General features: G+C 38.5%; 1 protein-coding gene across 4 annotated transcripts in view; it reads left to right on the forward strand.

Moving 5' to 3' along the window:
- Positions 1 to 18,182, forward strand: part of SUSD4 (sushi domain containing 4) — a 223,742-nt gene that overhangs the window by 109,839 nt on the left and 95,721 nt on the right. For all 4 annotated transcript variants that reach the window (XM_020982193.2, XM_078156298.1, XM_020982197.2 and 1 more), the window contains one exon: positions 94 to 306. In XM_020982193.2, coding sequence (XP_020837852.1) covers positions 94 to 306 — 213 coding nt within the window. The remainder of the gene's footprint in view (positions 1 to 93; positions 307 to 18,182) is intronic.

Raw genomic sequence — 18,182 nt, forward strand, 5'->3', positions numbered from 1 at the left:
CCCTTGTGTTTGAAACTTCTACAGAACCAAGCCAGAGTGATCCTAGAGGGTGCTGGCAATGGGTTCAGAGACTTCTCTGATTTATCCTTACAGGGTTTGATGATCTCCGTGCTTGTGCTGACCCAGGAATCCCAGACTATGGCTCTCGAACCCCCAGTGGAAGCGTTTTCTTTGAAGATTCCGTAGCCCGATTTCACTGCCAAGAAGGCTACAAGCTTAGGGGCCCACCAAGGAGACTGTGTATGAAACACTTGAATGGTTCCCTAGGCTGGATACCGACTGATACACCGGTGTGCCTACCAGAAGGTAAGCTATTTGGCATCCTGTGAAAGAACCAGACCTGAGATAGGTTTACCTGTCTCCTGTGGTGTTTACTGAAGATTTTCAAGGTTGTATGTGGGTCAAAACCTAGTACTCTGATGGATGTTTCAGTTGTTAAGAACCTTGTGCACATTGACCAATAGGAGCATATAATGAGATCTAGGAGAGAGGAAGACAATTTCAGCAACTGAAGGAATACCGTGTCTTCTTTATCCCAATTATAATTCTCTTCATCACCATTTTTGTCAACTCTGAGGTAGCATCCAGCTAACATTAGGGCTCTCTGTTACTAGGTTGCCAAATCTGTGGGCATTTCCATTTTACTCAGAGAGAAGCTTGGCATTGTTTGAATACAGTATAGGATGATCTCAAAGATAGATGTGTTTCTCAGAGGATTAAATCAATTACTACTTATTAGTTCCATGCCAGGGCTAATTCATTTAAAAGAAGAAAGAAATGTGGAAAGCAGTGACAGATGAGCAAGATAGAGATTTATTTCTCGCCATTATCCCTAAACCTATTGGAAGAAATAACTTGAATTTTGCTATATGAGTATGTATTTGGGGTTTCAGAAATGTGTTTAGTTTAACTAATTGGGATGATAAACAGTTCTTCATCTATCTCAATGGACTAACTGAAGCAGTCCTATGCAGATAAATCAAAAACATTAATCTGGGCCTCACATTTCAAGGTGGCATAAAGCTTGTATTCTAACGAGTTCATTAGACATCAGAATTTTGGCTTCTGACAAGTATTGATTTTATTTCTTTGGACAAAGCCTTTATCATCACAAGTCATAAAAATGTCCACTGAATTTAGTGTGTGTTTCCCCCCTGAAACCCTTTAAACGACATTTGGCCTGAGAAGAAGAAAGAGTTGACAGCTTTTTGGGGCAGTCTTGTTTCTAAGTTGAAGACAAGCACACACACTACCAGTTTAGAAAAGCAACATAATAGAGGATTTGGATTTTTTAAAACTAAGTAAAGAAATAAGCATTTATTTAGCACCTACTATATGCCAGGCACTATGCTTAATGCTTTGCAAATATTATCTCATTTGATCCTCACAACAACCATGGGAGGTAGGTACTTTTATTATCCCCACTTTACAGTTGAGGAAATTGAGGCAGATAGAGGTTAAGTGACTAGCCCAGGGTCACACAGCTAGTAAGTGTCTGAGGCCAGATTTGAAGTTAGGTCTTTCTGACTCAAGGCTTGGCATTTTATCTGATGAGCCACCCAGCTTCCCCTAGCTTTTCTCTGTGAAGTGAAAACCCCAAGCAGAGAGTCCTTGATTGGACTGGCTGTCCATAGCTTCCAGGTACACGGTGAGTAAGTCTTTTGCAGAGACTGATCAGGTCTTCCTTCTCAAATCAGCAATACAAATAAGCATGTGTGTGTGTGTGTGTGTGTGTGTGTGTGTGTGTACATGTATATATGTATACGTGTATATATGTGTCTGTATGTGTATATATGTATATGTGTATATGTGTGTGTGTATATATATATTTATATTTATATATTTATGTATATAAAGTTTCCTTACAACTACTCAGAAACCAGGAAGCGCAGGTTTGAAGTAAAATCTAAAATTGAATCTTTAATGAAAGGGAAGATCCAATAACCTATTTTGTTAAGTTATTTCTAATCATAAAACCCTGCCTACTTGTCCCAGTTAGAGACTTGGAAGGGTAAGGGTGAAGTATATGGATGTCTGAATTGTTTTTTCTCCTATAAAGTTCTGCCAATGTTACTGTGATCCATGAACCCTGCTTCCCAAGCACACTTATACTGTTCATGTTAATAACCAGGACTCATCTTGTGTCAGAATCACTGTAAGCCAGCTGGGCAGGGAGGGTGGCACCTTCCTTTAAACCTGGCTACTAGGGAAGGCAGGCTGTTGAATCATTAGAGTTCTGGTGTTCTGAGCTGTACTAAGCCTATAGCCAATCAAGGGTCCCTGCTAAGTCTGGCACTAATATGTTAAGGCTCTGAGTTGGAGGAGAGAGAGATGGTAAAAGATCTCCAGGCTGTGTAAGGAAGAGGAAGCAGCCTAGGTAAGAAACAGAGCAGATCAGTGCTTCCGGGACTATCTACAATGAGGTTAGGATACACTTCCAAACTGGGCAAGAAATCATTGCTCTTCTCTGGTTTGGGGATGCTCTGGGTATTTAGACTAGAGTCTAGACCATGGTGGCTGCCTCTACGAAGATGTTGTCTATGAGTTCAAGGTAGCCAGGTGAGGTTCCTCAGCTCTTTTGGCTTCCTGGCCAGGAGAAGAGGAGTGGGCAGGGCTGTGGATAATACCAGCGCCTAGCAGATGCCCTCAGTGGCCACTGATTTCCATACTGTGAGAGTATTGTCAACTTTGGGACTCAGCAACAGCTCCTGCTCTAGGACATCGAAGGCCACAGTCAACCACGTTCTCATTTGAGAACTTGACCAGGAAGATGCTGTAGTGTCATTCTCAAACATAGCCAAGTCTATATGCTGTGTCACTGTGTCACATGGACAAAAATGACCAAAAAAAACCCCCCAAAACCATGAATCACTGGGATTGTAGTTATTTTGGCCCTTCAAGACATTTTCACTTCTTTCAGTGTCTTAAGGTCAGTCACATGCAAGTCAGCAATAGGTGATAGCTTCATCAGGGTCTGAAACCACTGAACCACTGGGCCACAAGTGTCTGCTGACATACAGGCATCCATGGTCAGCTTGGTTTCATTGATCAGCTGCCAAAGTGATTTTCCTAATGTGCAAGTCTAACCATGTCACACCCTTACTCAGTAAGCTCCAATGGCTCCCTATTAAAGCTTTTTGTTTCCTACTTATTCTAGTCTTCTTACTCTACTCCATATCTTCCAGCTCTGTCCTTTGCATTGGCTGTCATTGCACAGGCCTGGCATGCCCTACCCTTTCTCAGCTTCCTGGGATCCTTGGCCTCTTTCAAAACTCAATTCAAACCTACCTTCCCCAGATCTTTCCTGTCCCCTACCCCCATTGCTAATGCTTTCCTTCTAAGATTACCGTACACTTACACTGTATATGTCCTGTTTATAAATGTGAACTCCTCAAGAGAAGGGACTGTATGTTGGCCTTTTTTTGTGTGTTCTCAGCACTTAGCTCGGTGCCTGGCCCATTAAATGTTAGTTGACTGAGCCAGCATCCGCATACAGTTTTATCACCCTTGTTAGAAGAGAGCCAAGGTGTCCAAGCCAATGAAAGCAATCTCTTCCCATCAGAAGCTGTGGGGCCCAGGAAGCCTTCTGACATTAGACACAGGGTGCTGTTCTGATTGAACTGGGAAAACTAGGCATAGCTATGTTGTTGGAACTGTGTGATAGTCAGATGGCCAGGTCATGATTAGAGATTTTTGCAGGCAGCTAGGTGGTGCAGTGGATAGAGTGTGGGACTTGGCATTAGGAATTCTGTCTTAGACACTTACTAGCTGTGTACAAGTGGACATAGTCTGGACAAGTCATATACAGTTATCCCTTCCATATTGTTGGAGTTAGGAGTGCAGGGTCCCTGCAATCTGGAAAATCTGTGTAAAAATTTTTGGTCCTCCTTTCATGCCAGAGAAGAAGTCTGAATTCTTTCTTTTTCTTTTATGGTATATTTACAGTACCTTATGTAAAATTTGGTTTAAGCATTTCTGAGTTTCCAGACTTTTTCTGTGTCATTTGCTGGCCTTTGTGTATTGTCTGTGGCTTCTGCAAAACTCTTCCCAAATTCCCATTAACAGTGATTTCTTATGCCAATCCATGACATATCGAAACCACGGTGGGGAAAGTCACAATGTGGAAGGGATAGCTTTATGGTCTCTCAGCCTGTTTCCTCATCTGCAAAATGGGGATAATAATAATGATAATACCTTCCTCACTAAGTTGTTGTGAGGTTCAAATAAGCTAATATATGTAAGATGCTTTGCAAATCCTAAAGCACTACATAAATGCTAACTATTATTATTACATTTATTGTTAATTATTATTATTACAGTACAGTGCTTGGTGTACAAGAAAACAGGTGTCCTGGGTGTGAGAAGCTGAGGCAGAGGACCTTAATAATGTCTTCTCTCAAAGTCTTTGCTGCATGTAAAGGAAAGTGACATACAGCTTCTGAAACTACTTATACCAGGAGGCAGCAGATGGCATGGGACATCTTGAGTCACCTGGTTGTAGGAACAGAACTTTCCCTTTCAGAGAAACTCATCTTGAGATCCTACATGGTCCTGCAGCGTGCCAGCCCTGCTAACTAGCACGCCCTTATGAGTCATGCTGAGGAAGATATGAAAGACAATAGTTTGGGGAAGGAAAGGGTCACCCCTATTGTTCATGACATCATTTTCCCCCCAAGGGCTCAGAAATCATGTATACCACTCCCTTTGCTTCTCACCGCAGGGAAGCTGGAGCCGGGACAAAGGACTGTCCAGGCTAATGGAGGGGAGCAAGAAGCTGCGCTTTACCCCAGGCTGTTTTGCCCCCAGGCCCCTGCTTCCTGTCCCTTGCCAGGCCTTTGCAATTCAACAACATTTTTATTAAAAGTGCCTTATATATACCAAGTCCCTGTTAGATGCTCTTGAGAGAAAGATATCAAATAACATATATTTCTACTGGTATGTAATCAGAATGTTGATTTTACTTCTTAGATGCCTTGGAATAGGATGGCTTTTTCTGACACTGATTTTTGCAAAGCTGTCTCTATTCTCTGATCTTGTTGATATCAGCTAATCAGTTATATTGTGGTGAATGATCAAATACGGAGAATCATAATTAATAGCTTCGATGGACCATTAATCTTGTCAACATGGATACTCTTTCCACTAGTTCAGTTCTCCGTATAGTTAAAGAATTTTAAATCTGGAAAAGACATTGAGATCATCTCATTGGAAAGTCTTCCCACTCCCAAGAAGTTAACTAACTTATCTAAGGCCATAGTTAATAGAAGAACGTGAACCAAGAACCTCAGACTTCCATACTTCGAGGCCAACCCTTGGGATGTTCTTCCATACAAGCAAATATTCTCTTATTCAAGTATATTTCTCTTCATTTTCCTTCTCACATATCCACATGTATTGCTGTCTTTCATTCTTACATAGATAGATAGGCATTCATCCCATATTTTTCTTTGAATATCCCACTTGTTTCAAATATAATTGATATGCTGAATTTTGAACTCACAAAATTGTTAATTTAAGGAACCATATGACTTTGGAGAAATCATTTCCCCTCCCTGTTTCTTTGTAATTTAGGGGGCTAGCTTAAGTCATGTGACTCTGACTCTTGTCTTCATGACCCCATTTGGGGTTTTCTTGGCAGAGATATTGGAGTGGTTTGCTGTTTCCTTCTCCTACTCACTTTACAGATGAGGAAACTGAGGCAAACAGGGAGAAGTGACTTGCCTAGGGTCACATAGCTAGTAAGTATCTGAGGCCAGATTTGAATTCAGATCTTCCTGACCTAGCATTCTATCCACTTCACCACCTAGCTGTCCCACTAGCTCACTAGCTAGCATTTATTTAGCATTTTAAGATTTGCAAAGTGCTTTTTACATGGTATCTCATTTGATCCTACCAGACATAATCTAGAAATTCTCTAAGGGAAAAAAAAAAGGAAGTGTGAGTCTGGAGTCAGTAGAACTACATCCAAAGAAGACATTTTTATGGCCTGAAGATGATAGAAGTGATAGCCAGGGATAGAAGGTAGATACCAGTAATGGCTATGTTCAGTAGAGAAATGGTAACTGCTAGGTGGGGATTATAATTCCAGATAAGACTCATCCTTCTGGTGCATTACAAGCAATGTGCCAGGGAGCTGGGCACCATCTTGATGTCTTCCTCCCTGAAAGCTTACAACTAAATTTACTGGGGAAATTTTCCCAGTAGGAATGTCCCTCCAATATTATAATAACAACTTACGGAAAAATACGATTCAATTTGTAAGCGACTTTTCCAGCAATGTACCTTGTAAAATAAAAAGTACCCATATCTAAAAAAATAGATGAAACAGACTGAAATTAATCAACTTAGGATTTATTTTTACCCTGAACAAATGATAAGACTGAGCAAAAGTGAGTCTGTTTCTAGAAGAAACCAATTTTTAATTAATGTTAAAAGGATTTGCTTGCTTAACTGCACTTTGACGTAGCTAAGAAACTAAATCTATACCAGGTATTATACTAGTAGTTACACTGGTTAAATGCAAGTTGTTGTTGTTGCTTTTTTTAAATTAAAAGCTAAATAACTTAGCAAAGCTCTTGTTCAGGGTCATAATGTTAATTAGGTTTAGCAGAACACTCTAAAACACACCATCTCCTTAGTTTGGATTATTCTTCAAGGAAGGACATTTTTTTAAAAATTTCAGCACAGCTCTTCCACAAAGGGTAAAAACCTTTTCTTTTGGCTATTTTTATTTTCTAAATTTTATTGATTCTTTTAAAAATGAAAACTTTTGGGTTTTACATCCCATTCAGTTCAGAATCACTCTCCCCATCCCCCATCCAGTTAGCCTTTCTTTGTAACAAAGACTAAAAAAAAAACCCAACGCACTGACCAGGCCTGACTGTATATGTCTTAGTCATCTACCTCTCCAACAAAAAGCCAAACTTAGCCAATATAATTATATAACCTTCAATTTCACTATGTTCTTTAGTATTTTTCCATTGCAAATAATACTAGCTTTTGGCATTAGATATAGACTTTAAATTAAATTTAAAATGGCATTTCCATGCCTTTGTTTTTTAGTTCGTTTTGCATAAATGACTTGTACTTTCTCAAGAGACTTAATTTTTTTAATTAAAAAAATAATTGATTATGATTATGTGGTTTGGGATGATTTTCTTTTTAATATGATTTATTATTTTCATTGTTTCCTAATGTCAAACCATTCTTGTATCTCCAGTATATGTCCAATTTGGTAATAGTGAATGGGGTTTTTTTTGGATATATTGTTGTGGTCCTTTTGCTAGGATTTTATTTTAAAAATTTCTATATTAGTATTTATTAGTGATACTGGGCTATAATTCTGTTTTTTTATTTTATTCTTCCTTGGTTTAGGTGTCCTTGACACATTTGTCTCATAAATAAAGTTTAGTAGGAAGCTTTCTTTCTTAATTTTTAAGACTAATTTTTGTAGCATAGATATTAATCACACTTGAAACATTTGATGGAATCCATCTATAAATCTTTCTGGACTAGGGTTTTTGATAGTTCCTATGAGGCTTGTTCCATTTCATTTTTTAGATTGAGTTAAGATCTCTATTTCATGTGCTGTTCATTTGAGTATTTATGTTTTTTTAGATAAATACTCATTTCTTTGGACTCTTGGTTTTGCTCATATATAATTGTGTCTACTAGGTTATGATAATTCTTTTAATTTCTCTGCTGTTGTGATTTCATCTCATTCATTTTTTATTTTGGTAAATTGATTTTTTCTGTCTCTTTCATTTCTCTGATCAGGTTAGCTAATAGTTTTGCTTTTGTTAATCTTTTTAAAGAATCAACTTTTAATTTTGTCATTTTGTAGAAATATTTTATCTATTTCTCCTCTAATTTTCAAAATGTCTTCATTTGTGCTTATTTTGGTTTTGTTCATTTGTTGCTTTTTTGTTTTTTTAATCACATACTCAGCTGATTATGTTTTTTTCTTTTTATTCAATCCATGCTTTTCTCCATTTGGAGGGGGGAGGTGAGGCAATGAGGTGAAGTGACTTGCCCAGGGTCACACAACTAGTAAATGTCAAGTGTCTGAGGCCAGAGTTTAGCTCAGGTCTTCCTGAATCCAAGGGTGATGCTCTATCTACTGCACCATCTAGCTGCCCCCATCAATACATGCTTTTCAAGAGATAATTTTTCTTCTGTGTACTTCTTTAGTAGTACATTCCCAAAAAGTCGATGTATGAATGTCATCCTCTTTCAAGCAGTTCTGTATTGTTTCCATGCTTTGTTCTCTGACCCACTCATTATTCAGGATGTCATTATTAAGTCTCTATTTTGGTTCATATCTTTTTCTTGTGTTTCTTCTACTAATTAGAATTTTACTACATCATGGTCTACATAGAATGCTTTTGGTGTTTACTTTTTTCTTACTTTACTTATTTACATCCATAATTTTTCTATGCCCTAGCAAGTGGTCCATTTTTGTACAGTTACCATGTGATGCAGAGAAATATGTATATTACATGTGTAATATTTGTAGTTAGAAGATGCCATATCTTTCACCTATAACTTCTCCAATTTGTCTAGTTCCATAGTTTCCTTTTTGTTAATCTTTCTGTTAGATTCATCCAACTCTGAAAGAATAATATTAAAGGCTCATACAATTATTGTTACAATAATTGTTACAGTTGATATGCCTTTTATCAAATTAGTTAACTTTCCTTTTATGAATTTGGATACTACACCTTTAGTTTGTACATGATTGGTATTGGGATTGTTTCATTATAACTACTGTACCTTTAAGCACAGTGTAGTTTCTCAGTTTATCCATACTGACATTGTAATTTTTATTTTTGCTTTGTTTGATAGCATGATCACAACTTTTGCTTTTTAAACCACTTCTTAAATAGAAAATTTTTATTCATTCTTTCATTATTTTTAGATATTTCTTATATACAACAATTTGTATCTCTTTCATCCATTCTTTTTAATTTTATTGAATTTCATTTTATTGAGTCACATTTAAAGTTATAACTGTTAGGATTGTGGTTTTTTCCCATGTATTTCTTTTGTACTAATTTTATACTCTTCTTCTATTAACTCAGTACTTTCTTTGAGTTTAAATTTTGTTTATGCTATTTTGATTCTAGTGCATTCCCATAAATTCTTTCCTACTGCTACAATACACTATTGACCTTCCCTATCCAAAATTCCTTTAATTTTACTGTCTTACAATTTATTTTACCCCCCAGTACAGTTTTTTTTTAATAGTATATAAGCATGAAAGAATTGTTTTTTCCTGGTACTGTGCTTAACTTCCTTGTGCTTTTTTTAATAGTACATAAGCATGAAAGAATTGTTTTTTCCTGGTCCTGTGCTTAACTTCCTTGTGTTTCTCTTGTTTAGTCAGGAGAATTGAAAATTGAATGTATGTTCACCTCTTCATTTTGCTATTTTGTCTTGCAGGAATGCCTTAAAAGATTAATATTTTTCACTAATGATTAGACTTAGTTCATTCTGTAGGGTAGGTTATTTTGTGTTGTAACTTGAAGATTTTTTACTTTTTGAAATATATGATTGCATTTTTTCCCTTTGATTCTTTGTGGCTGCTGAGTAATCCTGAGTTATTTGAATTGATGTGAACTCCTTTCTCCTAGATATTTGCAAGATGTATTGTTTTGTATTGATACTGTGAATTTTAACTGTTACATATCTTGGAATTCCAGTTACAGAGTTTTTCTCTGCTAGTGATCTATAGATTTGCTTTGTTATTAATTAGTACTTTGTTGTCTGTATACAAAAACCTTGGGCAGTTTTGTTATATTATTTCCTACTGTATGGCATTCAGATGTTTATGGTATATAGTATTATTTGGGGAAGGCTTTGATCCTTTCATTTTCTCTGTGCACCCTGTTTTCTGTATTGGTTATTTTGGCTTATGCACAATTTGTGTGTTCCTTTAAATTCTCGCTTGCTTTTCTTCTGTCAAATTTCCTTCCATCTTGTTATTTTTTTTCATTTTAAATAAATCATTCTTTCTTTTAAGATCTCTCTCTTTGAAGAGATTCTCTATCATGAGTTATATTTTTTCTACTTTATTATTTGCCTTCTTTAATTCTTCATTGAGGACTTTGATTTCCATACTAATTTCCATCCCCTATGCAGCTTGTCTTCAACATCCTCATGTTGGAGGATGTTGGGAGACATGTTGGTTCCCTGGGTCAGGTAATCTCTGTGGCAAAGACTAGCCCAGGGGTGGGGAACCTGTGGCCTTGAAGCCACATTAGTCCCAGCTGGGTTTAGATTCCCGGTTCTCTCAGGTATGTACTTCCCTAGACATTCACCTCTAGTCACTCTGCACTGCCATTTTCTCCCTCCCTGCCACCCACAGTTAAACTTTTCCCTCCCATGGTTGGACAGGATCAATATTCTCTGCTTCTTGTAGTTTGTTGGTATTACCACTATATCTTGTGCCTTACAGTCTTAGCATATTAAGAGAGATTACGTGTATCTGTCTAAGAATCCTTTATTTAAAAATTAACTCCTTCACCACAAGACTTTTTTTCGGGCATTTATCCTTCATCCCTACAATTGGTCAATTGATTCTTGTGGAGCTAGGGGAAAGCAAAAATGCTAATTAGGAGACCAATGATTGAAGAATATTGCATGACTCACACACTTAATATTTTGTCCTTTACATCCAAAGATGATGTTGCTGACCTGCCATCTGTAAATGTAGTATGCGCTTTGAGTTGTTTTTCCAGCACTGGGAATAGATTTGTACCAATCTAACCATATGCAATTATGCCATCTCCCTCCAGTCCATTCCCTACTGCTAGTTGTCTAAGACAACAGTTAACCATGCAGGCCTGAACCATGGAAAAGAATAAAGTTAAATGTCGTAAATAGGGACTGAACCTGTGAACTTAACCTCGTTAGCATTATATTATAACCAACCCAAGCAAATTAGCCGGATACTTATAAATATAGTCTTTTCTGGCCCAAGGTGAGTATAGGCATAGACTCTGATCTTTGGAAATGCTATTAGAGGCTGACTAGTGACTCCTACAGTGTGCTGGGAAGGGGGCAAAAGGTAGGATAGAAATACTTGGTTGCCAGTTTCATCTAAAGAATTGATATACATATCTACAATGCCCCAACAAACACCATTTTAAAATAATTCTATAATACCTCATACCAACCCCAGTGTAATCTTGAGGTTTGCTAATCATTAAAGACATAATTTAAATGGCCTAACTATACTTGAGAGGTAGCATAGAATGGTAGATAGAGGACTGATTTTAGAATTAGAAAGACCTAGGTTCAAGGCCTATCTCTGATACATGCTAGTTGTGTGACCATCATCACCAAAGTAAAGCTTTCTTTGGGACCAGAGAGGGCTACAGCAAAGGTGAATAGGACAGTGTTGAGGTGGGGCTTTGAGCTTCCTGGGAGAAAGGCATCATGTGAATTTAAGTACTAGCATGGTGTTATAAATATTTTCTTTAAAAGATTCAGCTTGATTCATTAGCTAAAACTGTCAGTTAAAAAAAAATCTTTGTTCATTAACACTATGTTATGGGAGTGCTTTTCAAAGGTAGAGTGTCATATGTCTTTTTATAGTTATTCATAAATTAAGGTGAACTGCCTCCCAGCTTCAGAGACCTCACCAAAACAGTGGGAAGCTTGAAAAAAAAGTTTTGTTTAGAACCTTCTTCTTTCCATATGCATTTTCTATTGCCCAAAGTGTATTTCCTTGATGCCTTTGATGTAAGTTGTCAGAAGGAGTAGCCTATGCCTGGAAGGGCAGTCATTTACATGCCTTCCCCTAAGGCTTTCATGGCTAATCTATTGTTCTCACCAAAACGGAGGAGTAGGTCGGCACTTTCTCTCTTCAGTTGCCCCACTGTCTTTTTTCATTCAACTAGGGGCCTTTGTTTCTTCCATTCCAAAAAGGTGCAGCTTGAACTGGATGGCCCAATCTCTGAATTCTACAGTGAGGGGGTTCTTAGCTGGACCATCTCAAATTCCTCTTTTGTAGTGTGTTTGTGTGTGCCTGTAATCATCTAATTACTCTCATGGTCAGGACCTGAAAAATCTGGGCAAATGAGAGTAAGGTTAAATCATAGGGTAGGTGGAACTGATCATAGAATCATAGATTTAGAGCTGGAAGAGACATTTGGGTCACCTAGTCCAACCCTCTTATTTCACAGAGGAGGAGACAAAGGCCTAAGAGAAATTAAGTAGGTTGCCCACTCTTGCACAGGCAGCAAGTAGCAGAGTAGAATCTGATCCCAGGTTCCTAGATGGCACATCCAGCAACATTCTGACCAGAGATATAGTAACTGAAACAATCAGGTATCTTGGTTGTTGCGCGCACACACACACACACACACCACACACACACACACACACACACACACAACTTGGCTGCTCCCAATGCGATTTAGTTCCAAAATGGTGTCACATCACCCAGCTTAAAACCTGTGGATTTTTTTTCATACTTGAGAGTGAAACCAAACCACAGTAATCGCTGGTTTTCTTTACCAAGAACATTGCAAGTCCTGTCTTCTTGTTATTCCTTTTTGGGGCTAAAAGGAGTATGAGGTGACAGTGAGCTAGCTGTCTGAGCTTCAGAAAAAGGAGGCAAGTGGAAAGACACGGGTAGAGCTTTGTGTCTGATTGTATAAAGGTCACAAAATGATCATTAGCCTCTCTGAACATCATGCTGGTTGTAGAGATTCCCCAGAAAGTATTTTTTCACAAACGACCAACCGAGACTCCACAGAATTAGGTTGGCAGCTTATGAAAAATGCAGTGCTACTCCCACAGGTCTCCTGCCAACCCCACTGCAAATTAAATTCATTTTTCCTCATGCCAGTGTTCTGTGGCATTGAGGGCGGATCGAAAGCTTTGCCAGACCAAAAGAACAGGGAATCAAGATGCTTATGATTTCATATTACCTATTCAGACCACTTCCAGGGCTCAGCATCAGCTGTACAGAAGGGTGAGGACTCCCTGTTCAGAAGAGCCTCCCAAGATTGCTCCTTTATTCTGCTCCTTAATATGTGTGCCAGGCATGAAGAATGATAATAACGCTAATAACAATAACAGCATTTCTATAGCACTTTAATGTTTGCAGAATGTTTTACATGTGCCATCTCATCTGATCCTCACAACAACTCTGAGATGTACGTGCTGTTATTATCCCCATTTTACAGATGAGGAAACTGAGGCTGAGAGTTTAAGTTGAAGGACTAGAGACCTAGAAAATCGCTAGATCTGGAAACAACATGAGTATTTGGGCTGCTACTTTTGACCCAGTCAAAGCACAGAGCTATTCCCTGTGGTCACTCATTCAGTAGTATTTCATAACAAGGGAGCATGGATCGTTAAGTACATGGATCAGAGATGTATACAGTGTGGTTCTTTTTTTCTTTTTTTCTGGTGGGGTGGGGTGGATCTTAGGTTATAAAGTACAACACTGGGTTTCTTCAAGTCAAATCAGCAAACATTTATTAAATGCCTACTATGTGCCAGGCACTGTGCTAAGCATTGGGAATACAAAGAGAGTATATGTGTATATATGTGTGTATGTGTGTATATGTACGTGCATATGCATATGTGTATGCATACATGTATATACGTGTGTGTTTATATGCAAATGTATGCATGTATATGTATACACACACACACACAGAGTCCCTTCTCTCAAGGAACTCATAATCTAATGAGGGAGAAAATGTGCAAACCAGTCTGTATCAACAAGATCCATCACTGAAAAGGAGGAGCCCCAAACTGGGTAAGTTTACTATCTTTGCAGTGCCACAGGCAAGCCTTTAAGACTATTAGGAGCAGAGCAGTTTAGTTATTCATTGGTAGAGGTTGGTCCAGACTAGAGTTCCCTATGCCAAGGGAATCACAATCATAAAATCCTAACCATAAAAAAAAAAAGATATGACCCCAGGCAAGTCACTTAACCCCAATTGCCTCACCAAAAAGCAAGAAGAAGAAGAAGAAGAAGAACCAGAACCAGAACCAGAACCAGAACAAGAACAAGAAGAACAAGAAGAAGAAGAGGAGGAGGAGGAGGAGGAGGAGAAATAATGCCTTCTAGAGCAAGGTCCTTTGAACTGAGGATACTTACTCAACCTCCCCTAGAGGTTTCTTTGCCCTCTGGAAACCACTATAGTCAAAGGTTAAGGGTTTCAAAACGCTAGGCATTTGGAAGTGACAACTTAAATTTCAAATATACCTCTGCACGATTGTACAGATTACATTGAACCAGGAGTCCAACTGGCTGTGTGACCATGGGCAGATCACTTGACTTTCCCTGAGTTTCAGTTTCCTTGTCTCTGAAATGGGAATAATATCCACCTAACTGCTTAGATTGCTGTGGAGATTAAATGAGATAAAAAATGTGAAAGCTCTTTATAAACTAAAAAGTTTATAAAAAGCTGTATAAGTACATGATGATGTTATCATCATAAACATCGTCATCACCATCATCATCGTCATCACCCCTCATTCTTTGTAACTTTGCCTCCTTTGTTGCCTCCTTCTGCATGGTATTATTTATCATTTTTAGCTTTTACACAGCCCTCTCTTGAATGATAGATCATAGGACTTTCTATACTGAAGAAGGAAACACACTTGAATTCTTAGCAATGTTGGTTAAGTACATCTGGAAGTTCTCAGATTGTAGACAATATTTTGTAATAGATGCAGAGTTCCTATACCAAAAGACTATTCCATTATGCATGGGCTTTTTTTTACATCTGTTTGAGTGCATATATGCATATCTTATGGGAAGCTAAAGCTAATAATAGCTCACATTTATATAGTACTATGTAGCACTTTAAGATTTACTAAATACTCTCCTCACAACAAGCCTGTGAGGGAGATAGTGCATGCATAATTATCTCAAATTTACAGAAGAAGAAATTGATGCTCTAGTGGGAAGAATAGAAGTCAAATTACAAAAGGTTGATGAGAGTGTCTTGCCCAAGATCATATAATTGGTATGTGGTAGAGGGAGGAAGGAAGGAAGGAAGGAAGGAAGGAAGGAAGGAAGGAAGGAAGGAAGGAAGGAAGGAAGGAAGGAAGGAAGAGGGAGGGAAAGAGGGAAACAAAGAAGGAAGAAAGGGAGGGAGGGAAGGAAAAAGGAAAGAAGGGAGAGAAAGAGGGGGAAAAGGAATCAAAGGAGGGAGGAAAGGGGAGGGAAGGAAGAAGAAAAAAGGGAGGAAGGAAGAGAGGAAAGGAGGGGAAAAGGAAGGGAGGGAGGAAAAAGGGAGAGAGGGAAGAAGGAAAAAACAAAGGAAAGAAAAGGGGAAGGAAGACAGGGAAGGAGGAAGAAAGGAAGGAAGGGAGGGAAGAAGAAGGGAGGGAGGGAAAAAGGGAAGAAGGAAAAAAGGAAAGGAGGAAGGAAGAGAGGAAGGAAGGAAGAAAAAAGATGGAGGAAGGAAAGGAGGGAGGGAGGTAGTGCATGCATAATTATCCCAGCCCCAGGGAAGGAAAGGAGGGAGAGGAAGGAAGGGAGGGAAGAAGTAAGGGAACAAGCATTTATTGAGTATCTGATATGTGCCAGGCATTGTGCTAAGTGCTTTACAAATATTATCTCATTTGATCCTCACAACAATCCTGAGTAATAGGTGCTATTATTACCCACATGTTACAGTTGAGGAAACTGAGGCATAGTTAAGTGATAGTTAAATGACTTGCCTAGGGTTACAACTTGAACCCAAGTCTCCTGAAAGAATCTCAAAATACCTGCATTGGGTGGGACTTTGGAGGTTACCTGGCCCATATGTTCTATGTCCCAGGCAGCTGTGATTGCTGTGATCTCTGTGATCTCTGAAAATATAATAATGTTAAAAGACTTTTTTATAGAGCTTTTGCACAGATTACTTAATTTGATCCTCAACAACCAGATTAGCTAAGTATTAGTTATTATCCCTGGTTTATAGAGAAGGAAACTGAGGCTGGAAGAGGTTAAACAACTGGCTTATGATCACAACTGGCTAATGTCAAAGGTGAGATTTTAAATCCTTTAAATTCTTTTTGGATATTCACCACTTCATCCACCACTCCAAGTCTATCTATGTATGTATATATGTATATGTATGTGTATATGTGTGTGTGTATATATGTGTGTATGTATGTATATATATGTATGTATGTATGTATGTATGTATGTATATGTATGTATAGGAGATAACATAGAATATTGGATAGCATTCAGGCAAGCCTGGGTTTGAATCTTGCCTCAGACATGTGTGACTGTGTGACTCTGGGTAAATTACTAAACCCTTCTGAGTCTATTTCTTCATCTTTAAAATGAAGATAATATAACCTGTGTGTATGTGGTATGTGGTAGTGGTAAGGAAGGAAGGAAGGAAGGAAGGAAGGAAGGAAGGAAGGAAGGAAGGAAGGAAGGAAGGAAGGAAGGAAGGAAAAGGAAGGAAGATGTACATATACGCACACATATTCATTATATAAAGTACTTTGTGAACCTTAAAGTACAATATCAATCCATGAGTATTTATTAAGCGCTCATCATGTGCCTGGCCCTGTGCTAGGGACTGGGAACATAAGTACAAAGAATGAAACAATCCCTACCTGCAACAAACTTACATTCTAATGAGGGAGACAAGAAATATGTGTATAATTATATACAGTATAAATTCAGTTTGTGCACATACACGCACAATACAGTTAAATGTAAGGTATTAGGGGAGGAAGGGAAGTTGGGATTAGGAAAGGCTTCCTACAAAAATGGTGTCTAAGTGGCTTCTTAGAACAAGAGTGTCTTGATAAGGCAGAGATAAGGAGGGAATGTATTCTAGGCATGTGGATGCCCAATGCAAAGATATAGATTTGGGAGATGGAACTAATGAACTAATAAATTTTGAAAATCTTTCACTCCCACGTTCATATTTTTAAGAATTTGAAATGCTATTCAGTGAGTCCTAAATACTATAAAATAATAATATTACTTAGTAACATAATAGATTAATGTTAAGGACAGTTTGGGGGGCAGAAAGCAGCAGTTAAGATTGTAGATTGATGACAAAACCAGGTAAATCACCAGTAAAAGTGTGTGCAGAACAGGGAGAAGGCCTGTTTGGTTGGATCACGTGTATGGGCTGGGGAGTGACGTCCAATGAAGCTGGAAAGACAGGGTGGGGCTGGTTGTGAAGGGCTATAAAAGTCAAACTGAGGAGTTTTTGTTTTATCCTGGAGGCCACTAGAAATGATTGAGTAGGGGAGTCACATGGTCAGCTCTGTACTTAAGGAAAATCACTTGGGCAGCAGAGTGTGAAAGATGACCCTGAGTGAGGAGAGACCTGAGCGGGGGAGGCCAATTAGAGGCTGATTCAATAATCTAGGTGAGAGGTGGAGTGATGAGGGCTTGAACTAAGTAGGTAGCTACATGAATAGAGATAGGGGGTTAGATGTAAAAGATGCTGTGAAGCCATAAATGGAAAAATTTGGCAACAGATTGAATATTTTCAGTGAGGAGTGGAGGATGATGCCAAGGTGCCAAGCCTGAGAACCTGGGAGGATGGCAGAGCTTTCAAAAGAAACAGGGAAATTTAGAAGAAGGGAGAGTTTGAGGTGGGGAGAGATAATTACCATGTAATTATGAGCTATCATTGTTATTACTATTACCCAACACTTCCTCTTAGAGATCTCAAAGATTCCAGAAAATTAGAGATGTACTGCTGAATTATAGAAAGGCGAATATTCAGATTTTTGATTTAAGGAAGAGAATGGGAAGGACGGGGGAGGACTATTGACCAGTGGGCTTTATTTCAACTTATGGCAAAATTCTAGAACATATTATTGGGCATATTATTAAATGGTTAGTGAAAGGCCTAGGAAAGGAAGTAGTAATGATGAAGAGCCAGTATGGCTTGATAAAGAAGAGATCATGCCATTATAATAACAACTAACATTTATATTGCTCTTACTAAGTGCCAGGCACTGGGCATTATTATCTCATTTGATTTTCACAACAAGCCTGAGAGAGGTACTATTGTTATCTCCATTTCACAGATGAGAAAACAGAGACAAACAGGGTAAAGTGACTTGGCCAGGGTCACACAGATAGTAAGTGCCTGAGGCCACATTTGAACTCAGGTCTTCCTGACTGTAGGCCCAGGGCTCTATCCACTGTGCTACCTAGCTGCCTTTTTTTTTTAAAC

The sequence above is a fragment of the Phascolarctos cinereus genome, unplaced genomic scaffold (assembly GCF_003287225.1).
Source record: "Phascolarctos cinereus isolate Bilbo 61053 unplaced genomic scaffold, phaCin_HiC Scaffold_5;HRSCAF=322, whole genome shotgun sequence".
Classification (NCBI taxonomy): domain Eukaryota; kingdom Metazoa; phylum Chordata; class Mammalia; order Diprotodontia; family Phascolarctidae; genus Phascolarctos; species Phascolarctos cinereus.